This window comes from Calypte anna, chromosome 20, assembly GCF_003957555.1.
Source record: "Calypte anna isolate BGI_N300 chromosome 20, bCalAnn1_v1.p, whole genome shotgun sequence".
NCBI classification, from domain to species: Eukaryota; Metazoa; Chordata; class Aves; order Apodiformes; family Trochilidae; genus Calypte; species Calypte anna.
Window position 1 is genome coordinate 1,172,488 of NC_044265.1, and position 24,242 is coordinate 1,196,729.

Consider the following 24,242-nt stretch of genomic DNA (forward strand, 5'->3'; position numbering starts at 1 on the left):
GTCCAGACACATCATTTACTATGTAAACCCAGCAGTCTCTCCAGTCCTGGGGACAGAACTTGCTGGGCCATCAGGATCCAGGTCCCAGAGGCATTCCACCTTTCTCCACTCCTGCAGGTGGGTACAAGTCTATACACAACACCTCTGGAGCTGCAAAAACCCAAACTAAATGTAGTGACTTGGGCACCATCTCGCTCTTTTAAATTACAAGCCCCGTGCAGCCAGCAAATCCTCTTGGTTTCTTGCATGACAATGTGTTGTCTTCACATATGAAGTATGTGTTTTCATTCTGTCCCTCATTTTTTCTACCAGGATTTTTCCTTCCTTTTATCTCCAGCCCAGAGGAAGTGTTGTAAGGCTGCTTTTGTGAGTGTTTGTGTCTGTGGGCTGTACAGGGACTTAGGGGTGTGGGTGGGGAAACAAAGTTATCAGAAATCAGCAGGCAAGCACATGCTGGGGAGGCAGCTTGTGGAAGTCTCCCAAGAACTGGTAAGGTCCAGAGACTGATGGTCCTGCTGAAACCACACCACTGACAGTCTCAATTTGCAGTCAGCCTGCTGAAACTGTACAGAGCCATCACCACCACCAGCACCACCAGCAGCACCATCACCACCACTCACTGCCATCACCACCAGAATCATGATCATCACCACCACCACTCACTGCCACCATCACCATCACCGCCACCACCACCACCATCACCACCACTCACTGCCACCACCATCATCACCATCACCACCAGCAGCATCACCACCACTCACTGATATCACCATCAACACCACCATCAACACCACCACGATGGAACTGCCCAGAGCCCAAAGGGTGGTGGCTGCTACATGCTGGCAAAGGCCTCAGGGGTACTGTACACCCGACAGAACAAAGCACAGTCCGAGGGACTTTCCACGCGCTTGCCCACAGTCACCGATCCTCCGGTTCCGAGCGTGCAGCCGGCTCAGCCTGCCGGGCTCTGCTCCAGCTGGGCAGCCCCGAACCTCGGGCGCAGAACCTCGGCTGATTCTGACCGGGCCGGGCGAGCAATCCCGAGGCACCGCCACAGCCTGGAGAAAGGGGACAGGAGGAGCCTGAGGAGCCTCAGGACAGAGCAGCGGAGTGACCGGCAGATGAGGAGGAGGAGGATGAGGAGGATGAGGAGGAGGAAGCCCTTGGCGCAGTCCCGCCAGGATTGGGCGCAGGGCCGACACCGCGGTTCTGGCTCCGAGGAGAGGCCGAGGCCCCGGGGATGTGTGCCCGGGACGGCTCCGCAGAGAGGCGGGGGAACGAGCAGCGTGGTGCGGGATGGATGCGGGGAGCTGTGACCGGACCGAGGGACCGGCTCCCCTGCCCGCCCGGCGGGAGCACTGCTGACTGCAGGCTGGGGTTTACAACGGGACAGCCGCCCCGCAGCGCCAGCAGAGCGGACGTCCCCGAACCCCACACCCGGTTCGGTCTCTCCGGACCGGCCGCTCCCGCCCTCCCCCGGCGAGCCGAAAAAAGCAGCCTAACGGCTTCGCGTTCCGGCCAAGTTTGCTCCATCGCCTTCGCCGTAGCTCTCCGGCTCTGCCGGGAAGCCGGCGGCGCAAGGCCTCCTGGGAGATGTAGTCTCCCCGGGCGGGCCGGTGCATTGGCGCCGCGTTCCTCGGCGGCGGCCGGGAACTACAGGCGCGAGGATGGCGGCTCCCTTGCTGCTGGTGATCCTGGTGGCCGTGACGGTCCGGGCCGTGCTCTACCGCTCCAGCCTCGCCGCCTTCATCTCCGAGCGGGTGGAGGTGGCGTCCCCGCTAAACGCCTGGAAGCGAGGTGAGGCCCGGGGCACCGCTCCCCCCGGCGCGGCGGAACGGGCCGAGGCCCGCGGGGCTGGAGCTGAGGGGCTCGGGGCGGCGGCCGCCCGGGGCAGGGGATCCCCGGGGCGCAGCTGCGGTTGGGCGGGGGCAGCGCCCTCTCCACAAGGCCCCGGGGCTGGGGCTGCTCCGGGTCCTTGTGGAGCGGTGTGAAGAGACCGTGGTGATCGGCGGGGAACAGAGGCACCGAGGGTGGGCGTCGGGCATCGGGAGCAGCCCCGGCGCTGCCTCACGGGGTGGAGGAGCCGGCACGGCCCCGAGCCCGGGCTGAGCTCTGCCCCACACGGGGTTAGCAACGGGACTCCAATAATCTTCTGGGGCTAAAGAAGACAATTAAATCTATATTATTACATATATTAACATCTATATTATTAAATATCTTAATATCTATATTATTAAATATATTAAATCAAGACAAATCTATATTCTGGGGCTATAATAAAGACAATTAAAATCTATCTATAGCGTCTGAGCTGCTGTGGAATCCTCATTTACTTTAAAGACAGCCCTGTGGGGAAATAACAGCTAGTTAGTAAAATGATGTAGTAAAACGGCAGTAAAACGATTTGCTGTTTTGGGGTGGAAAACGGTGGCACAGAATAACAAAGGTCAGAAGCATCGATGCGTTTGGTCCCGTGTGCTGCACTGGACACTTTTAGTTTCAAAACAGGTCTCCTATAAGTTTCCTTGCAGCAATGGATGCTTTCTAACTACTGCCTTGGAGCTCCGAGGTGTGAGAGCAAGGAGCACAATCAGGATCATCTGGAATCTGGGCTGTCACCAGCCAGGAGCTTTGTGGCAGGGACAGAATCTGCTCCTGTAGCACCTCACCGAACCAAGAACCTGGCCCTGCTGACTGCACTCTCCTGCCTCAGCTCCCCAGCAACAACTGGACCCATTTCCAGAGCTTCTTCCACAAACCAGGGAAACCTGCCCAAACCAGGACACACTGTGTGCCCTGCTCAGTCCCCAGGGAACTTTTGGGCTCAGTGGGGTGCAGATGTGCTGTAGTTACAGGAGTGCAGAGGATCTGAACTAAAGCTGCAGATTCTCAGGACATTTCAGCAATACATAAAGCTTTTAGCTTTGCCTTGTAATCTGTGTTGAATTCTCCTTTTTTTTTTTTTATTATTGTGGTTTTAGACATTTCAGGTCTCTCTATATCTAATTAGTTTAAAAATCCAAATTTAATATAATGTCCAAGTTTGTCCTCGTGTCCTCTTAGAACTATTTGGCCAGTGAAGATAACATGCATCATGTAATAGGTGACTTAAAATCAGTAAATATCACACATGTTACACACAGTTAAGTGTAAAACATTTCAGCTACAACATTTTTAACTGAAACAAACAGATCACAACTAGGTCAGTTCTTCAGTGACAGAAGAAATGTGGATGGGAGAAGAAAATTATCAGTTCTGTCTGGTTGATGGCTTTGTGAGACTTTGACACCCATTCAGATGTCAACTGAATGGGAGCTTCTGATGAGCATGGGACCATTATGAGACTTTTCCCCCATTACAGGGTTCTAATGCAGGTGTTTTGTGTGTTTCAGTGGTTGAAGGATTAGCCCTGCTGGATTTAGGGGTCTCACCATATTCTGGAGCTATTTTTCATGAGGTGGGTATGCACCCTTCATTTTAAATGTGAAAATCAAGTGACACATTTCTCAGTGTTTCTGCTCAGACTGGCAAAGGCTGGGGACCTGTCCTGTCCTAAAGACTTCAGAAAACTTGAAGTTCTGTAGTAGCCAGTCTGTACCAGCCAGCACAGTGAGGAAACAGAGTAACTCGTTGCTGTGCAGGTGATAGACATCAGAATATTTATTGCTGCATAAGGAGAGTCTGAAATAGAGGAAATATGTAGTAAGTAAAATACTCTGTTCACATCCAGCTGTTCTGTCTGGGAGGGATTGTATCCCTGTGAGTCTGACACAGTTTTACTGGAGAGCAGCATCTTGAATTCCTGCATTTTCAGTAATACTAACATCAACACATGTACACAGTACATTTATTCCTCATCTTGAAAACACCTCCTTACTCCAAACACTTAACCTGTGGGTATTTGCCCCTGTACTCAGCACTGGTGAGGCCACAGCTTGAGTCCTGTGTCCAGTTCTGGGCCCCTCAGCTCAGGAAGGAGATTGAGGTGCTGGAGCAGGTCCAGAGAAGAGCAAGGAGGCTGTGAAGGGATCCAGCAGAATTGCTGTGAGGAAGGGCTGAGGGAGCTGGGGGTGTTGAGGCTGGAGAAGAGGAGGCTCAGGGGAGACCTCATCACTCTCTCCAACTCCCTGAAAGGAGGTTGGAGCCAGGGGGGGGTTGGGCTCTTTTCCCAGGCAACTCTCAGCAAGACAAGAGGGCAGGGTCTCAAGTTGTGCCAGGGGAGGTTTAGGTTGGAGATGAGAAAGAATTTCTTTCTGGAGAGGGTGATCAGGCATTGGAATGGGCTGCCCAGGGAAGTAGTGGATTCTCCGTGTCTGGAGATCTTTCCAAAGAGCCTGGATGTGGCACTGAGTGCCATGGGCTGGGAACCACGGGGGGAGTGGATCAAGGGTTGGACTTGATGATCTCTGAGGTCCCTTCCAACCCAGCCCATTCTGTGATTCTATGATTCTATTTGTCCCCTTGAGTGGTGTTACTGATATGAAGGCAATCTCATACATAGTGTTGCATTCTTCTAGACCTCTGAAAATTTGTTTCTCTTTAGTAAATTCCCCTTCTTTGAATGTCATTTTCTCCTAGACTGTGAAATATTTTTCCCTGCATATTTTTTCACAGTGAAGACTGAATTTACACCATGTAAATATAGTGCTTCCAGATAAAGCTTTTCTGTCAAAGGAGTAATACAGAAACATGCTCTTCTTACCCTAGAAGGGAAAAGCCGTGGGAGTAAGTGTGATAATTCTGTAGTCTTACTGCTTTATATTTTATCATGCTTTCTACTTTCTGCTTTATAAAAAATCCACTAAGCAAGCAGGCTCAACAGTGAAACCAGCTGTTTAGGAAATAGTTTCGAAATTACCTCCAAACAACCTGGAAAAACAGATTGTCTAGAAAAAAAAATATTTTCTAAGGCTGTTCTTGATGTGCTTTCTCTTGTAACTTTACCATTATACCAGTGAGATTGAGAAGTTGCACTAGAATATAATGTTCAAAGTGGCTGGTGTCTTTTATAAAGTGTATTGAGAACATTTCAAGGAAAAAGACCAGTGAGTGGGTTTTGATTAATCCCTTTAATTGCTGAAGTAAGACCAATGTGGACAAGGCTAAGGGAAATTGACATTCCCAGTCTCTTACAGGACTACTGCATTTTTCTCATTATATCACCAGTTGTTTTATCTGGGCAGCCTTTGACATGGTTTTCCCTTCTGCTCTCTTTTAGACCCCACTGATAATCTATCTCTTTCACTTCCTGATTGAGTATGCAGAGTTGGTGTTCATGGTAAGTGCTCCTGGAAAGCTGCTCCTGAGAAGCCCTCTGCTGTGGAGTGCTGAGTTTGACTTTCCTTTTACTCCTCCAAGAATCAGGGACCTTTAGCCTCCTGTAATTCAGGTTCCTGCTGAGCTCACAGTTTCAGCAGAAAGGCAGCTTTGCCTCTACAAACCCCCACTGGGGCTTTTACCCTGCTGTACATATCCAATCTTGTGAGTTCTTGGTTAGATAAGTGTCACCACCAAGGGAAGGGGAATTGGCAGTTTCTGGCACTGTGCTCTAATTAAACCAGTGATTCTGCTCAAAGTATTCTTTGCATCTTTCTTTCCACAAACAGTTTCTTTCCCCTTAATTCCCAGTTCTCTTGTCTTGTAAGTATCAATATCTTTGACACAGCCCCAAGGTTAAGCAGCAGTGTGTGAGCACAGTGAATAAATCAGCAATCTGCTGTTTGTAAAGCTTGTTTTTAATTCTTGTGAGCTGAGTCAGATCAAAGTCTGGACTAAGCAGGGCAGAACTATCCAATAGCTTTTTCTCCCTTTGTTTATTTTGCTTGCAGTCAGCCTGTCTGTGCTTTGCTTTTTTTTAGATAACTGATGTACTAACTGCTGTTGCCCTTTACTTGGCCATTCAGGACTTCAACAAAGTTGTGGTAAGCTGACTTGTGAGTGTTACTGATCCTCTGCTCCCAGCCAGGATAATTATCTTGTACCAAAAAAACCCACATGCCAGAGCATGCAGTGTCACCAGCCAGTCCTTGTTGCAGTAAATCTGATCACATCTGGCTGATCATGAAACTTGGGCAGTGTTTAAGTATTACAATATGAAACAAATTCATGTTAGTAGCTGCCACACTGCACTGGAATGGTGATCACCTGGTGGAGGCTCTGAAAGTCTGAAAGGAGTATAAAGAATCTGAGAAATCTGTGAGAATGCAGTAGCCAGTGAAATGCAGATAAGTCCAGGGCCACAGTGCACAGAAGGAAATGTGAGAGTATAGAATGTGTACTCCTAGATTGTGCACTGAAAATCTACCTGTAGTTGTGTGGAAGTTTGCAATATGCAGAGTTTCATTACTGGACTATGGATTTGGCAAGACTTGAGCACTCCCTTTTCTTGCCTCTGCTCCTGCTACAATCTTTCTGCACTTGGGAAGACGAGACTGGAGTGTTTTACCTTGAATGTGGTTTGTGTTTGCACACAGAATGACTTAATACACAGACTGGAAATGTGTAAAGCAAGGAATAAAGCATTCCAAGGATGCTGAGGTGACAAATTATTCTAGTAATCAAGATCAAATTCTAACATAAAGTATAACTTGATACTTACAAATTATGTGTATTTGGTGGCAGTGGTTCAGCACCTGCATGAGCAGGGAGGCTGCATCTTCTGTGTGGTCTCCCATCCAGATCATCTTCTTTTTCTTTGTTCTCTGACTGGAGGTTGAAGAAAAAACTCATGATAGAACTGCAGATGTGTAAAAATCCTGCCTGTGAGTTACTTTGCTTGTTGAGAATTTATTGCAAACTTCTCTCTTTCAACCTGACCATGTTGAGGAGTTTCTTGATTCAGGTTTCTCTTAGGACTCTGTAGAAAATATCATAGAAGAAGATTCTATGAGAGGATCTAGAGAGAGATTTTGGGTCCCTGAAGGAGATTTGGCATAGAGGAGCTCCATCTTCAAAATAACAAAGACTCCCTGCTTCTATGACTTGGTTTCTCAAGGCCTGGTGTGTTGAGCAGTGAGTTTATGAAGTCAGCTTTTCCTCAGAGATCCAGAGAGGCTTTAGGAACCCTGAAAATACTACCCTCTAGTGTGGGGAATTCACTGTCAACTGTGTCAAGAGCTTGACACAGCTAGGGAGAGTCAAATGAGCTGAGATTCTCTGCTTTCCCCTTACTTCCACTTCAGTGTATATGGGAAGAAAGGGGATTTTTGTTCTGTCTGTACAGCACCTCACATAACATGAGCTTTGGTTCCCAACTGGGGCTCATATGTGTTCCACAGTAACAGGAATCCTGAAGAATAAGAAAGATTTACTTTCCTCACCTGACAGTCTGTGGTCATTCCTCCTTTTTCAGTTCAAAAAGCAAAAGCTCCTGATAGAGCTGGATAAATATGCACCAGATGTGGCTGAACTCATCAGGACACCCATGGAAATGCACTATATCCCCCTCAAGGTAGCACTGTTGTAAGTATTGCTTCTTTTAGGCTGCTTTGACTCCTCATCTCCCTTTGGGTGTTTGTTGTCTGATTTAGGGCTTCAGCATTTGTTGGAGTTGTTCTTTTTTCTCCAGAAATTCTCCTTTTCCTGTTGTACACAAACCTCCCCCCCAGTGCTTGAATATTCAGTTTGAAAGTGAAAAGCAGATATTTTCCCAAAATCACTCAAGCCCTGTAAGGCTCTTAATTTTGTAGCAAGAATGTTGTGTCTGCACAGATCACATTATCATTTATTTTGCCTGTAACCTAATGTCATCAAAACTGATGTGATGGTTCAGGTCTTTTTTCTGAAAAATTAGGAGAATTTTTGAGCACTTGAACAAAATGTTCACAAATGGTGAACATCACATCTTCAATATCCCAGAAGTGTTTAAATAATTCAATTATGGTTTTAGGTTATCATCTTAATAGCATCATGTCTTGAGGTAAAACTAAACATTCCTTTTTTTTCATTTTAGAAGGCTCAGTTAAAATAAATAATATACAAGCAAAGTACTTGATGCCCAAGAATTTTATATGTGAACAAATTATTATCTGAATTATTCTGTGTCAAAGGTAGTTTTCCATTAGATAAGTTGTTATTTTTACTTATTTTTATATGAATTTTATAAAGTGGTGAAAAGTAGAGCCTGTAAACTGAAGGCTGTTTTGTGTTTACCATTGTTGCACATGACCTCAGCAGGGAGACATGAAGTTGTACCTGTTCTGTTGGAGCTTAATTCTCTGGAAACACAGAAAAAAGTCAGACTGAGACTTGGAGAAGTAATAAAAATGTTTATGTAAAGAGATAATTAGCAAATCATCAGTCTTGTCCACTCACTCTGATGACTGATTTAGTTGTTAGCAAGGCTGATCAATACATTATCTTGATTATTGTGCTGGTAATCCCTCAAATGGTTTTTCTGTACTTTTGAGGTTATTGTAATTGTCATCTCCAAAAAGAGCTGGCTAACTGAAGGTAAAAGAGTCCAGAATTTGTTCTCTTTCCATAATTGCCATTAAAATAGGCCAGATTTTCATAGCTGGCAGGTTTTGTGCTCAGATGACATTGTGGTGAACATAAATGGTGCTGTAGCAGGAGTGAGGAAGTGAATTTGGGTTGGGGGAAACTCCACTGATGTCTCAGGATTTTTTTTTCCATCTTGCTGTCTTCTTATTTATATTCCTTGCTCAGAGCCTGTGGATGTGAGTAGCAAAACAGTTTAATTTGGACCCAAGGATCCTGGATCTGACTGAATAAATGCAGTGTTCCTGCAAAGCAAGGAACATTTTTCATAGTCAGTTTCTAGGACAAAACTTGTGTTTTAGACACCTTCCTGACCATCTCCTTTTCTCCATTGTGCTCCTGGTGACCACTGGCTCCAAGGGTCAGTCCAGGGATCTGGTTTTTGCTCCAAACTAAAGCTGAATGACTTTGATGATAAGAGAAACCCATCAAACGTAAATTAAACAACCCAAAAATGGCCAATTGCACCTATTTTTCCTCTGAATGTCTGTTTAATTAGATGCTCTCTGCTTTGAATGTAACTCAAGCTTTGCTCTTTTTCAGCTATCTGTTAAACCCCTACACTGTGATGTCTTGTGTGGCAAAGTCCACCTGTGCCATCAACAACACTGTCATTGCATTCTTCATTTTAGCTACAATAAAAGGTAACACAGTGAACTAAAAACAATCCTTTATGTCCTATAACGATTAGAAAGTGATCAGAAATTAAATCAAGGTGGAACTTTATAAATACAATTGCTGCAAAAATATCAGAAAGATCTCAGAAAGCTCTGCAAAGATCATCAGAAGCAGGGACTGGAGCAAGCTCAGAGTTCTACCTGAAATCACAAGAGTTTGAGAGACTTTCTAGTCAAGTTGAAGCTTACTTCCAGCTCAGCATACCCAGGAGTTCAGACTCTAAAAACTGAGTCCTCTTCCTGAGTGGCCTTGAATAATTTTCTGTAGAAGAAGAAGAAATGCATGTCTTAGTGTAGGAGGACACAATGCTCTACTGCTCTTTCTTTTGTACATGAATATGCACTTAAAATGTTACTGACAATTTATTTTCTCAGTGTATCTTTGAACTTTTAATCAAAAACAAAGGTTGCCTGCAGCTGTGGTTTGGGTTTCAGTCAGAGTTGTAACCTTGGCAGAAGCAGTGACCAGAGACTCATCCTGGCACAGTTGTAGATAATGACAGAATAACTGTTTCATTAATTTTGTGTGTAATGTCAGGTTTTCTCTTATGGCTCCCCAATTCTAAAGTCTTTGGCACGTGTGATTTGTGCTGATCAGATAAGTTTTAGGAGTTCTCTGCTGGATTGGAAGGAAGGTCAGTCTGATTTCTTTTCTCCAGCAGTGCCCAGCCCCAACTATTGTGAAGAGCCTGGTTCTATTAGTGTTTCTAAAAGAAAGTTTTCCTCCAGTTATTGAATAATTTGAGGCAGGAGGGGTATTGATTTAAAAGCACTTGCAAAAATAAACAGATGGGGTCCAGTTAGTTAATCTGATTTTTAACTGTTCACTGATAGTGTAAGACTAGAGTGAAACAGATAAAACTAGAGTGGCTGCCCCTCTGTGTCCTCCCTGCTTGGGTGTGTGGCAGCCTCTAGGATTTTAAGTGGGAAAAGAGGATCTCAGATTCTGAGCACAAATTCTTCAGATCTGTGCAGAACTGAGCACTCAAAAGAGAGGACTGGGAGGTTCCTGTGCAGGAGAGTGTAGCTGAAGAATGGAGAAGCTCATCACCAGCTAACCCTTTAATTTCTCTTTCACAAGGGGGAAGCAGAGAGAAGCTTAGCAAGTGTTTGAGTCAGGATTCCTGCTGCCCAAGCTGTATTTGTACAGATGATTTTCATCAAGTGCCATAAGACTGAAAGCTGCAACCAGGGTACTGCACTGGGTGCTTGTGTTTTTATTGTTTAACCTGGGACCTTTTGGACTCAATTTCTGGTAGTTGGGCAATGTGAGTACTCAGCACTTAGCTCAACCTGAGACAGCCAAACAAAGCTTCCTCACTAAGACCACCCAGAAAAGCTGTTCTAATCCTTTTCTTTCACTTTTTGGTATCTGTAAATCCAGGCTCGTGCCACTTCATTCCCTCAGACTTGTACTTGGTCCTTTGGAGAGGTTTGCTGGTGCTGAGGTTATCCAGCACGTCCAGTATGAGTTAAGAGCTGTTTCATGTGACTGTGTCTGAAGCAAATGCATTTCCATGCATAAACAGCAGTCAGCATGGGCTGGGTACAGACTGAATTCCATGACCTCTGTATGTGAATGAGGAGCTAGGAACCACCCTCTGATCTTTCTTATGGGAAAAGACACATTCTGCTAAAAATACCTTTAATGTGAAGCCCTTGCAGAGGGTTGTGCATTTCTTCCCATTTGGATTTCTAGTCTGCAAGGCTGTTGAAATTGAATGTTCCTTACAAATGATTTTTTCTTTTCCTTTGCAGGTAGTGCCTTCCTCAGTGCTGTGTTCCTGGCCTTGGCAACATACCAGTCACTCTACCCTCTCACATTGTTTGCTCCAGCACTGCTTTACCTTCTACAGGTAGGTGATTCCTAACTGTGTTCTTCTGGTGGCTGTGCAGGGACAGTCCTTAGTTATTGAAAGGGCAGCTGGGCAAGTCCTGAGTTTCAGAAGAAGTGACACTCCTCAGGCCCTGGGAAGTTTGAGGCCTTACTGGGGTTGTACAGAGGGATGAGCAGAAAGTCTGCTCTACAGAACTGGCTGGTGGTTAACTTGCCCCACGTCAATGTCATGTGAACAGTAACAAGGATATTAAACCTGGACAGTTTCCTTTACTCTGCCATGAGTCCCTGAGCTGTGTTGGAATGAGGAGCTGCATGTTTGAATCACTCAAATTCAGAAATGCTGGAGTTTAAACAGCAAAAGGTATGTGTTTGTGACAGGCACAGGTTGCCCTTGGCCTCTCTTCCTCCCCAGGAAAAGGGCACCTGAACCCCAGGTACCCAGTGCCTCAGCAGACAGAGGCTGCTCCTGGCAGAACTTCTGTGGGTAGGGACAGGGCTCAGAGCTCAGACACCTCTGTTCCAGGGAGCAGATCCTTGTTGTGCTTGCCTGCACACTTCCCCTCATCTCTCTCTCACTTCTTGTGCTGATTTTGTTCTCAATGACTTAACTAAGAGTCCAGATTATGTTACATTAAATGAAAACTGATCATTTGCTGGTCTCACTCTGATGTGGCAGCAAGGCAAGGCTATGACCACTGCCAGAGGACTCTTCTCCCAGGGCACACATCACTTAGTGATAATTTTTATTATTTTTGCCATTCAGAAAGTCCTGCTGTGGGGTGTTTCACCAGCCTTTCTTGGTGGCTTCCTCATGATTTTTAGTGCTAATGACCTGCAGGTTCACTACAGCCTATTCTCAAATCTCTGAGCTTCAAAAGAGAGTCAAGAATCACTTCGTTTTCCCTGACTATCTGACATTAATGTCTCATGTTTTTCACTATTACTACTCTTTGAAAGACAAGAACTTCTGCAGAATCAGTGTTGTTTTTTCATTTTAGTAATTTTTAGGAGCATTTACTTTATATTTTGTATTTTGGTCTCCTTTGTTCTCTTTTAAGGGCAGAGAAGTACAAGCACTGTTCACAAGCAACAACTTCTTTGATATGCAAAAGCCTAGTTTGCAGCTCTGACAGAAGATCATGCTAGTGTGTCTTCTTTTCTCCGGATTTGTAAATGAACTTTTCCTGCATTCTTTGTACAGAATGAAATAGCTTTTCTCCAGTACTTTCTAGTATGTCCTGGCAAAAGTCCCTGGCAAGCTTGCTGACATTACTTCACCAAGTGGTGTTAGACACATTCTGACTGGGAAAGCAGAACATGCTTTACCCGGAGTCCCCATCAGCTGGAGCTGGCTCTCAGCACATCTCTGGCCACTGTAAACTCTGGTACCAAATGGAAAAGCTCCAGAGCTGCAGAACTCTGAGCAATTTGCAAAGGTTTTTGCCATTGTGTCTATGCACTGTGTGTCTTTCCAAATGCAGCCAGGGGACACCTTGGAGTGAGATCCCCATGCCATGTTAGGTGACAAGGGCTTGTGGTTGATACATCAGGACACGTGGCAGTGGCAGGACTGCAGCAGTTGTCCCTTTCTGAGGATGCAGCCTTTTAGAGGGGCTCTTCTGTGCTTAGGAACCCACTGGACATCCTTTCAGAGCTCAGAGTGCCAGCCCATGTGGTGGGGCCCTGCCATCACAGGGGGCTGGGTGGTGGAGCAGGGCTCTTGCTCACCTGGTTGCTGTGGTGAGCAGTGCAGTGTGGCCATCACCTGAGCTACCACTGTAGCCATCAGGTGTGTGTGGATCTTGCACTAAGTGCATGTGACTGGGCTCAGGAGAAGCACAAGGACCAGCTTAGCTGCTGTGTTTTCAAGCACAGCTCTGGCAATCAATATGTGCCATGTCCATGTCTTAATTGGCCAGAGGGAAGAGCACCAAGGAAACTGCTTGGAAGATGCTCCTTCCAGTGCCATAGTGCCAGTGTCTGATGTTTTGTTTCATTGATTTCAAATGTTCTGAACACTCAGGCTTTCTTGTGGCTTTCCACCTGATGAGGAAAATCTGTCTGCTTCTTTCTCATTTTCAGCGTCAGTTCATACCAATAAAACTGAAAAGTAAAAGCTTCTGGCTCTACAGCATGCAGTATGCATCCCTGTACCTGTGCAGCCTGGTGGTGATCATCTGCCTCTCCTTCTTCCTCCTCAACTCCTGGGATTTCATCCCATCTGTTTATGGCTTTATGTAAGTAGAAGCTTTCTTACTGGTTTTCTCTCTACCCCCCACACCCCGTGTTGTTTCTTGCACATCACACGCAGCAGCCCCACTCTCTGTGCTGAGGAGTGTGTGATCTGTGATTTTACAGGCAATGCAAGAAAAGAGTGTGTGGAGGAGAGCAGGCATTAGCCAACTGCTGTTAATTAAGCAACAACTGGAATGGGAGAAGACAGGACATGTTTTCCACTGAGTTGATTGGAAATTGATTTGATCCTTGAGCCACCATGGTTGTGAAAAGTTTGCTTCTGCTTGGGAACAGTTTAAATCCTGCTGGAGGCACAGGGAAAGATTAATCCCTTTTTTTCCAAGTTTTTACCCATTTGGTTTCCCTTCCACAAATTTAAACTGCAGGTTCTCCATCCAGTAGCACACAAAGATTTCTTAATGTAACAGGGGCACAGCAGTGTAGGAACAACCATTTCAAAATGTTGCCTTGACTTTTCTTGTCCAATTTCAGCCTCTCTGTTCCGGACCTGACACCCAATATTGGCCTTTTCTGGTACTTCTTTGCAGAGATGTTTGAACACTTCAGTCTTTTCTTCGTTTGTGTGTTTCAAATCAATGTTTTCTTCTACACCATTCCCTTGGCTATAAAGCTGAAGTAAGTATCTTTTTATGCTATTTTTTTAATGCTGAATTGTCTGGTGGAAGTTTGTAAACCTGGTGACAAGTGTCTGAAAAAGATGAATGTTTTTAAGCAGGGTCTATCTTCTTCATTTCCCAGAGTTTCACATCTTTATTCCTCTTAGATGGAGTGAGGTGGGCTCTGCTACACAACAGATTTGTTACAAGCATCAAAAGAGAGTGCAGAAATTTAGGCTATGGAGGTGCCTGCTCCCTGACAGCATCAGCCAGTGTAGTCAGAAAGCAAGAACTTCTGGCCACACCTTCAAGTTATTGTTGTCAGGGGAAAAAGTGAAAGTTTGGGCACATTCCTAGCACACTGCTGTGAAAATGTTCCCCTTCTTTCTGATAAAAACACCCATTAGTGTACCTGGATTCTCAGTGGGTTTTTCCTGTGTCCTTGGGATGGATACAGACAGCATGACACACCAGAGGGATAACTCTGGGCTTTTCCAAGTAACCTTCAGAGCTGAGGTGCTGATTGCTTTTTCTTCAGTAAGACAGAGCTGGGATAGAGCAGTTTGATGACCACATCTACAAACATATGTTGAGTTGAGGCACAAAGTGTCTGTGGGATGTGGAGATGTGCAGCCCCTTCCCCTGATGCTCTGCAGCTCAGTCTGTCCCATCCAGCACTCAGAGACTTGTTGGAGAGAGCAGGGGTACAAGAGGCCTTTGAGCATGTCCCACTCTACATCTGTGCCCTTGTTTCCAGTTCATAGAGAACTGCATGAAGTTCAACAAGGCCAAGTGCAAGGTTCTACACCTGGGTTGAGGCAATCCCATGGACCAATAGAGGTTGAGAGGAGAATGGATGGAGGGCAGCCCTGAGGAGAAGGGCTTGGGGGGGGGATGGTGAACAAGAAGCTCAACGTGAGCTTCCAGTGCAGCCCAGAAAGCCAACTGTGTCTTGAGCTGTACCAAAAGAAGCATGGCCAGCAGGTCAAGGGAGGTGATTCTCTCCCTCTGCTCTGCCCTTGTGAGACCCTACCTGGAGCTCTGTGTCCAGTTCTGGTGCCCCCAACAGCAGAAGGACACAGAGCTCCTGGAAGGTGTCCAGAGCAGAGCCACTCAAATGCTCAGAGGGCTGAGCACCTCCCTGGGAAGCCAGGCTGAGGGACTGGGGTTGTTCAGCCTGGAGAAGAGGAGGCTCCCAGGTGAGCTCAGAACAACCTTCCAATATCTGAAGGGGCTCCAAGAAAGCTGGGGGAGGGCTTTGGACACGGGGGGGTAGGGAGAGGACAAGGGGAATGGGTTAGAACTTGGAGAGGGGAGATTTAGGTTAGGGATTAGAAAAAAGTTCTTTTCTGTGAGGTTAGAGACACTGGAACAGGTTTCCCAAGGAAGCTGTGGTTTGCCCCTGGAAGTGTTGAAGGCCAGGTTGGATGGTGCTTAGGGGCAACCTGGGCTGGTGGGAGGTGTCCCTGACCATGGCAGAAGGGTTGGAACAGGATGATCATTAAGGTCCCTTCCAACCCAAACCATTCTATGATTCTCTGATCGTCTTCTTTGTGTCTTCTCCTCCTAGGGAACATCCTGTGTTCTTCATGTTTGTCCAGATTGCAATCATTTCTATCTTCAAGTCCTATCCCACTGTGGGAGACATTGCACTGTATATGGCCTTCCTTCCAGTCTGGAGCCACCTTTACAGATGTAAGTTCTTTGTGTTTGATTCTTCCCTGTCTGGAATGGGAAAGGGTCTGTCCAGTATTGTCACCACTAAGCCAAACAAGGCCATTGTCCACAGGTTCTTGTGGCCTCTTTGTCTGGAAGGAGGCTCTGTTTTTCTGGTGACAAAGTCTCTAATGTGTCTTTAGCACTAGGGGTGAGGAGGGAATTTTTACTTGTCCCTGACCTTCCCCTTCTCTCCAAGTTGTTCTGAAGATAACCTTTTTGTAAGAAATTTCTACTGCCCTGCACAAGGGATGGGGCTTATTTAAAGTTCATCCATCCTTCAAATCCTCCCAGTTCAGGCTGTGTAATTTGAGTATTGCTCCTGCAATTGGTGAGTCCCTAAGCCTTAAAATCCTACACCTTGCAGTGGTTCTTTGTTTTGCATCTTTGTTTGCTTAAACTAACTGAATTAACTCTAAGTTAATTGTCCAGTTTTTCTTAAATGCTTCATAAAGAACTTCTTCAGCTCTTGATATCACCTGAGAGCTTCCTGATGATTTTTGAAGTCTCTATAACCTGCTGCCCTGGGGAGATTCTGCAAGCTGTAGCTTGTTTGGTAGTGCTGGGTTTTTCTTGGTGTTTCAGCTTTGACCAACCCTGCCAGATTGTCCAGGGCTTTTCCTTCAGTCTTCTCTAGCCCAGGCCAAGTATGTTTGTGGACTTCAGGCTTGCCTGGTGTTAGGAGACAGAATCAGGAGTCCAGCCACTTGGAGACCATCTGCTCTGTTAGTTTCAGACTAAGGGAAGCTGAGGCCAAAGCAGCTGTGTCAGCACAGAGTAGGAATCCCTGAGCACATCACAGCCATAGCAGCTGCTGCACTTCTGAGAAATCCTGATTCAGCACAGGTCAAGTGCAGATAAGAGAACTGTGACCAGTGGAAGGGTCATCTGCCACGTGCTGCTGCCCTACAGTGAGTAAATAGAGCTACTGAACATGAAGTTTAAAGAGATGGGTGTGTGGATGTGACAGGGCTTTTCAAATGTCAGGAAGCTCCTGCAGCTGCAGAATGTTCCAGAGTTTTTCAGTTGCCCTCAGAGACATTGGCTGAGCTACAGCCAAGCACAGCAACACAAGTGCAGGATGAACTATAGCACTGCTGCCCAAGGACAGGCATAAGTAGCTCACAGGCAACACAAATCTCTTCTGTCCTAGTAGTTCCTCGTTCTTTTAGACAAAGCTGTGCTTGGTTTTTGTCCACCAGACACATACTCACCCAGATTAATGGATTCTGGCCATAATTGCACCTCCCAAAGTCAAATGTTTATCTAAACAGCTTTAGCCTATATGAATTTCCTCCTTTTTTGGTGGTTTCATTTCCTTACCACCTCCTGAGAAGGTTTCTGTTTTCCTATGGCCCACGGGTGTGGTATTTTCCTTTGCTGTCAGCTTGACAAGGCTAGGAAAGTGTGCTCTGCTCCCTGAAGTGTGATGTGGGTGGAAAGGCCCTCTCCAAGCTGCTTCTTACTGTAGTGTAGACAAAGCCAAAGTCCTCTGAAGAAGAGTGTTTGGAAGCAGGATTGCTACAAATGAGTATTTTACACCCAAACAAAGGAAGAAATATTTATTTTAAAGGGAAGTATAGTGGATTTCTTACAAACACTAGCCAGGAAATTATTAAAGTAAACTGTGAAAGATTATTGGAGAGAACTACATGTTGGCAAGTGCCTCTGCTCTGCTGCACACACCCCAAAAGCCGTTGCTGGTTGCATGAACATGGCTGCTCAATAATGCATCATTTTAACAGCTTGGTTTTCTTTTGCAGTCCTTCGGAACATCTTCATCCTGTCGTGTGTGCTCATTGTCTGCTCCCTCCTCTTCCCCGTCCTCTGGCATCTGTGGATTTATGCAGGAAGTGCCAACTCCAATTTTTATTATGCCATCACGCTGACTTTCAACATAGGGCAGGTTAGTAGAGTGAAGCCAAAAAGGCTGCAGGGTGAGGAGGTCACTGCTTCAGGTGTCCTCTCAGCAGCAGGGATTCCTGCAGCTGTGTCTGGCTCATTGCAGCTGGTGCAGCCCTGCATTGCAGCTTCCTGCCTCTCCTTGCTGTAGCCAGGACCTGCCTGGTCCTCACCTTCTGGCCCACTCCTGTGCTTCTGCAGAGGGACCTGGACAGACTGGAGAGTTGGGCTGATACCAACGGGATGAGGTTCAACATTCCAAGTGCCGGGTCCTGCACTTTGGCCACAACAACCCCATGGGGAGCTCCAGGCTGGGCACAGAGTGGCAGAAAGGGACCTGGGAGTCTGGATTGCCAGAAGCTGAACAGGAGCCAGCAGTGTGCCCAGGTGGCCAAGAAGGCCAATGGCATCCTGGCCTGGCTCAGGAACAGCGTGGCCAGCAGGTCCAGGGAAGGGATTCTGCCCCTGTGCTCAGCGCTGGTGAGGCCACAGCTTGAGTCCTGTGTCCAGTTCTGGGCCCCTCAGCTCAGGAAGGAGGTTGAGGTGCTGGAGCAGGTCCAGAGAAGAGCAAGGAGGCTGTGAAGGGATCCAGCAGAATTGCTGTGAGGAAGGGCTGAGGGAGCTGGGGGTGTTGAGGCTGGAGAAGAGGAGGCTCAGGGGAGACCTCATCACTCTCTCCAACTCCCTGAAAGGAGGTTGGAGCCAGGGGGGGGTTGGGCTCTTTTCCCAGGCAACTCTCAGCAAGACAAGAGGGCAGGGTCTCAAGTTGTGCCAGGGGAGGTTTAGGTTGGATATTAGGAAGAAATCCTTTGCAGAGAGGGTGATCAGGCATTGGAATGGGCTGCCCAGGGAGAGGGGTGGATTCTCCATCCCTGAGGTTTTTAAGCAGAGCCTGGATGTGGCACTGAGTGCCATGGGCTGGGAACCACGGGGGGAGTGGATCAAGGGTTGGACTTGATGATCTCTGAGGTCCCTTCCAACCTGGATGATTCTGTGATTCTGTAATGGGACAGAGGTCTTGTAGGATTTGAGCTACAGCTTATCCATTGCTTGATAGCAGAGGAAAAGCATCTCTGTAAGAGCACGTGAATGGAGAAGGTGAGTTAAGAGGAGAGATTAAAAAGACCATGGGGCAGCAACAGTGGAGCCAAACAACAGGAAATCAATGGAGCAGGGTTGAATTGGAGGCCTGGAACCAGCAGTGTCCCCAGGGCTCAATACTCAGTCTGGTCTTGTTCAACTTGTTCATCAGTGACCTAGATGAGAGGACAAAGTGTGTCCTCAGCAAGTTTGCTGATGATACAAAACTGGGAGGGGTGGATGACATTCCAGAGGGCTGTGCTGCCACCCAGCATCATCTGAACAGGCTGGAAAGCTGGGGAAGGAACCTCATGAGGCTCAGCAGAGCAAGTGTAGGGTTCTGCAGCTGGGGAAGAACCTCAGGCACCAGTATAGGTTAGTATAGGTGGACATTCTGGAAAGTAGTGCTGAGGAGAGGGATCTGGGAGTCTTGATAGTGCTTATCCATGAGCCAGCAGTGTGTCCCTGCTGCCAGGAAGGCCAAGAGAATCCTGGGGTGCAGAAAGAAGAGTGTAGCCAGGAGGTGGGGGGAGGTCATTCTACCCCTCTGCTCTGCCCTGGGGAGGTCACAGCTGGAATACTGCATCCAGTGCTGGGCTCCCCAGTTCAAGAGGGACAGGGAGTGACTGGAGAGAGTCCAGAGGAGGGTGGCAAAGATGACTGGGGGATTGGAGCATCTCTCCTATGAGGAAAGGCTGAGAAAGCTGAGACTCCTGAGCTTGGAGAAGAGAAGGCTGAGGGGAGACCTTGTTAATGTCTACAAGTGTCTAAAGGGTGGGTGCAAGGAAGATGGAGCCAGACTCTTCCCAGTAGTTCCCAGGGACAGGATGAGGGGCAATGGGCACAAGCTGGGACATAGGAAGTTCCACAGAAACAGGAGGAAGAACTTCTTTACTGTGAGGGTGCCAAGGCACTGGCACAGGCTGCCCAGGGAGGTTGTGGAGTCCCCTTCTCTGGAGATATTCAAACCCCTCTTGGATGCAGTCCTGGGTAATGTGCTCCAGGTGATCCTGCTTTGGTGGGAGAGCTGGACTGGATGATCTCTAGAGGTCCCTTCCAACTCTGATTAAATATGATTCCTAGATAACTGCCCATACTCAGGGATATGGCACCAATTTTTCTGAGCATTTTACCTCACTGAAAGGTGGGGAGGTGGGCACGGGCAGGGTCCCAGTCACACCAGGGCTTGCTCTCTCTGCCTCTGTCAAGGCCATTGTGTGGACATGGCTCACTAGCCACAGGGAAGACAGAGCTCAGCAGCTTTGAAGGGTGGGATCCAATGTACAGTTTGTAGAATGTTTTTAAAGTCTTTCCTCTCTGCTATTTCTGATGTCCCTAAGCCTCAGCAGTTTCACATGTGGATGAGCAGAATGTTCATTTCATGTTGAAGTTGCCTTTATTTCAGATATACCTCAGCTATTTACCTTTGTCTGCTTCTCCTAAAACTTGAGGAACAGGTTTGCCAGGGGCTGAAAATCACCTGCTTGGGCTCTCCTACCCCCTTGATAACAGGAGACAAACTCCTGTTCTGTAAAAGCAGAAAGAGGCTCCAGGCAGTGAGTGGGGTGAGAGGGAGTGTGGAAATACCACTGGGAAGCACTTAGAGGAAATGGGGACAGGTTTGTTAACTCTTGAACCACATCTCTTGCTGTGGAATGGAAGAAACAGTTAAACTAATTTCTGATGACAGGTGTTGGTATTCTAAGAGGATTTTATTACCAGAGAAAAGTCAGAGCAGGTCCTGCAAAGTCTTGTACGGACAAAGCAAAAATTTGCTTTCTGCTTACATTGTGAGGAAGAATTGGCCCTCTTGCCCACTAAGCTCACATCTTTCTTTTCCATTAGGACATCTGCAGAGCAGGTTTTTTTCCAGCCATGTTGATTCACAAGTCAGTTTAGACACAGAGCTCAGCAGGGTGAGCAGACAGCCCAAGTGTGGCTGCACTCTGCCTGGGAACCTCTGCCCTTCTCTCTCTGTTCTCCTTTATACTTTCTCCTCTGACCTCAGCAGTCTGCAGCCTGTTTCTCTTTTCCCCAGTTCTCCATATCCTCTTGTCCTGCTCCTGAGCCCTTTCCACAGCAGCTGTGTTTGAGTTACCCAGGTGGGCTCTGGTTGGCAGCCCAGCTCTCCCTCCTGCCATCCCTGGTCTCTCCCTGGGGTGGATTCCCCAGGGACATGGATGACCCCACAGTGGGGAAAACTCTTCAAGTAGCACCTGGACATGAGGACAATGACTACTAGCTTGGTCTGGCACTGAACAGGGTTTCCAGTGTGGTTACAGGATGCTGTTCCCAGGGGGAGCTCAGTGTTCCTGGGGAAGGGTGACACTACCAGAGGCTACACAAGCCATGGCACTGCTGAGGCTCCTACCTGCAGGGTCAGGGAAGCATCTGGGGGTGTCCAGCTCCATTCAGGGAGCACAACAGCACAGGGCAGGAAGGAGATGCAAAAGTGCTGGGGGGAAGAAATTCTTTCAGCTCCTGGGCATTATTGTGCTGTGAGGTTACAGCCTTGGCATTTCAGCTCTTCACCTCTCTGCCTGGTAAGTTATTATTTTGGTAAACGACTAAAGCTTCTGTTTGCTAAGGTTGATCTGGAGAGCTGTGGGATTCCTTCTGCTGCCTGCAAGCTTCTTACCCTCTCAGTAGAATCAGCAGTTGAGAAAAGTTCATCACAATTGAGAAGTGGTTCATAGCAGTCAGGAGGCTTTCAGCATTTGGATTGAGCTGCATGACAGCTCTTGGCATGGACGGAGTCCTGTGGGTGAGGCTAAGATGGTCTTAAGCTGTGTTTTGGCCAGTGTGTGGAGCTACTGTCTCCTTAGCAGAGGTGTCTGTGAGAACACAACCAGGAGTGCAAAAAATCCATTGGTTTAGGACTCCCTTGGCTTAGTGCTGCAAGGCAGTGGAGAAGCAGCATCAGAGGAGCACAGCATTTCCTCGTGCAAAGCGTGAGGAGCAGCCTAAGAACCTCGTGAATCCCTTCAGGGTCCCTCACAAGCACATCCCCTTTTATTCCTCTTTCTGAAGCCCCACTGATCTGTCTGAACATCTCACTTCTGCAGATCCTGCTCATCTCGGATTATTTCTACGCCTTCCTCCGGCGGGAGTACTACCTCACCCATGGACTGCATTTGACAAGGCAGGATGGGACAGAGCCCATGCTTGTTTTGAAATAAGGATTGTGCTCCCCATTCTCTGGGACATGGACCACTCAAAGGAATGTGCAAAGCTTGGTGTGTGGGGTGGGTGAGGAAGATTCCCTGAATGAGATCCGACTTTGGAAATGGTACCTACTGCAAGAAAGGGCTGAGGTTCTTCTGGGAATACCCTACTGAGCTGTGGGGTTGGTGCAGAGACACTAAGAACAGCCAGTAGGAGCTGCAGTGCCTCCCCTGGAGCATCTCCCTTCTTCCCTCAGCTCTGCTTTTCACTGCGACCTCAGCCATCATCTCTGGGCAGTCCAGTAGGAACTGGAAAAAGGGTTTGAGCTAAAAGCAGGGCTGAATCTCTGGCCCAGAATGAGCTCAGACCATAAACTCTTTACTGTCACTTCTGCTTGGAGATGTTTGCTGCTTCTGGAATTTGCCCCTTCACTGCTTTGCCCAGGCATGGTCCTGCTTGGCACAAGGCAGTCTCTGGGTGCCTGGTGCCTGAGCCCGGGGTGCAGGTGCCATTTCATGGTTCTGCTGTTAAGGATCTGAAAAGAATCAGTGTGCTCAGGCACAGTGGGTGCTTGTGAAACAAATGGTGACCAAGAAGGGCAGTTGAAGCTGCTGCCACTGGTAATAGTCTTGGAGCTGAAACAGTAATAACTGGAACTGGGATGAAAGCAGGAGCTGGTGGTACTGGTGAACTGCTGTGTCCCACTGAAGCAACACAGACACTTCCATGTCAGAAGCTGCACAGAGGTATTACAGGGTCTCAGAAGAAGGAACATTGCTGTGGAGATAGATTCCCACTGCTCCTTGTGTCTGTAGGGTAACAAAGCCTGGGCTCAGACTGTACCCTTGGGATTGCTTGGGGCAGCAGCCTGGGTGTGGAAGGAGCAAGATGACTGCCTGGGCTAGGGACCAGGAGGTGTCAGCATCTCCCCTTGAAGGCCTCAGGCTCAATCCAGATGAAACTTCAACTGCTGCTGTTGTGGAGTTGTTGGGTTCCAGTTGCTCCCCAGCTGCTCCACACTGGGACAGTGCCCTCTGGTACCCGGGGGCTCTTCCTGGGCTCACTGCTCCCCTCTCTGCTCAGCCCTGCTCCCTTCCCAGCTGCTGCTGACCCCACCGATGTCACCCACGTTGGCAAAGCCACTAGCCTGGCTTCATTTCCCAGGAAAACTCCGAAGAGCTAGGACTATCACAACACCGAAACTCAACTGCACAGTGTTCAGGGCGACAGAGCCCGAGGTGCCCAGGCAGTTGTGTAAACAGCTCTTTCTTATTTTTTTTTTTGGACAATTAAAACTTTACGTTTGCCTTACTGCACTGCTCTTAGCGCTTTGGGGGGGTGGTTCAGCCCAGCCCAGCTCCCGGGCCGGGGGTGGGCACCGAGGCGGGACCGCTCGGGGCTGCGGGGCATGGCCGGGAGCGAAATAAACCGGGAGTTTTAAACACCTCTTATGTGATCTGTGTGTGGGAAAGGGGGGAGAACGGGGGGACCGAGGGTGAGGGGGAACTCTGAGAGGCACCGAGAGGAAGAGGGGTCTTGAGGGGACTCAAAAGCAAAGGAGGGATTGGGGTGGATCATCGGGTCCGGGGGGTTGCCAGAAAAAAGGCAAATGCGGTTCTGGGGAACACTCAAACACTGGTTTGGCAGCTTCAACCCCCTGGCAGTGTAAAAGAGAACTTAACCTGAGGGGTGGTGGCTGGGGGCTCTGCAGGTCACAGCCTCCCTCTTCCTCCGAAGTGGAAATTCATGGAGATGCTGCTGGGAGGAGCAGCTCAGCTTTGCTCCTGTGGCTCTGCCCGGGGCCACCCCCTGCCCACCCTCCCCCGGGCTGGGTGTCCCCAGGGAGCAGGTCCCAAAGCTGGGCTCAGCAGTGGTTCCGAGGAGGGAGAAAAGGCGTTGAACACTGATGAGGAGTGAGGGGCAGGGACAGGGACAAGGACAAGGGGCAAGCGCAAGGGGAAGGACAGGGAAAAGAAAAGCACACAGGAACTGAAGGGGTAAAGGAGGGAATGGGGCAAGGGCAGAGGTGATGCAGGGACAGTGCAGGGACAGGGACATCAGGAGTATGGGAAGGAAGGGGGGGGGTCAAGGGCATGGAGGGTGCAGGGACAGGGACACAGCCACGGGCAGGTGGATGAAAGGGGCTGTACTGAGACTGGGGCAGAAGCAAGTGCAGGGACAGTGATGGTGGTGGCCCCATGGCCTCTCAGGCAGGGATTGTATGCCCTGTCCTGGCTCCTCAGCAGTAGGTGGCTACCAGGGGAGGCTTTGGGGCCACTGGGATCTCCTGGCCTATCCAGGCACCCATGCCAGACACCAGGAACCTCCACCTCCCCCTGCCATCCTCGGGCCACCATCAGTTCCTGGTGGGGACAGTGGCACTGGGACAGGCAGGACTGATGGGGCTGCAATGGGCCCTGCAATGGGGATGAGGAGCACCCCAAGGAATGCTGGAAATGGGGCCACCATGCAGGGAGGGCACACAATAACTCATCTGCTGCTATAAATGGG

The 24,242-nt window shown here is 48.2% G+C and overlaps 1 protein-coding gene across 3 annotated transcripts; it reads left to right on the forward strand.

The window, feature by feature from the left end:
* The first annotated feature begins 1,606 nt into the window (after positions 1 to 1,606).
* On the forward strand, positions 1,607 to 23,177 carry PIGU (phosphatidylinositol glycan anchor biosynthesis class U). Of its 3 annotated transcripts, XM_030463275.1 has the most exons (12): positions 1,607 to 1,797; positions 3,393 to 3,457; positions 5,219 to 5,278; positions 5,859 to 5,921; positions 7,352 to 7,461; positions 9,043 to 9,143; positions 10,935 to 11,032; positions 13,099 to 13,253; positions 13,744 to 13,887; positions 15,439 to 15,563; positions 17,348 to 17,490; positions 21,632 to 23,177. In XM_030463275.1, the coding sequence occupies exons 1-12, from the start codon at positions 1,668 to 1,670 to the stop codon at positions 21,743 to 21,745; spliced, it is 1,308 nt and encodes a 435-aa protein (XP_030319135.1). In that variant the 5' UTR covers positions 1,607 to 1,667; the 3' UTR covers positions 21,746 to 23,177. The 3 variants fall into 3 exon arrangements, with proteins under 3 accessions (XP_030319135.1, XP_030319136.1, XP_030319137.1); XM_030463276.1 differs by lacking the exon at positions 5,219 to 5,278 and having other exon boundaries at positions 21,632 to 23,107; XM_030463277.1 differs by lacking the exons at positions 5,219 to 5,278; positions 5,859 to 5,921 and having other exon boundaries at positions 21,632 to 23,107.
* The last annotated feature ends 1,065 nt before the right edge of the window (positions 23,178 to 24,242 follow it).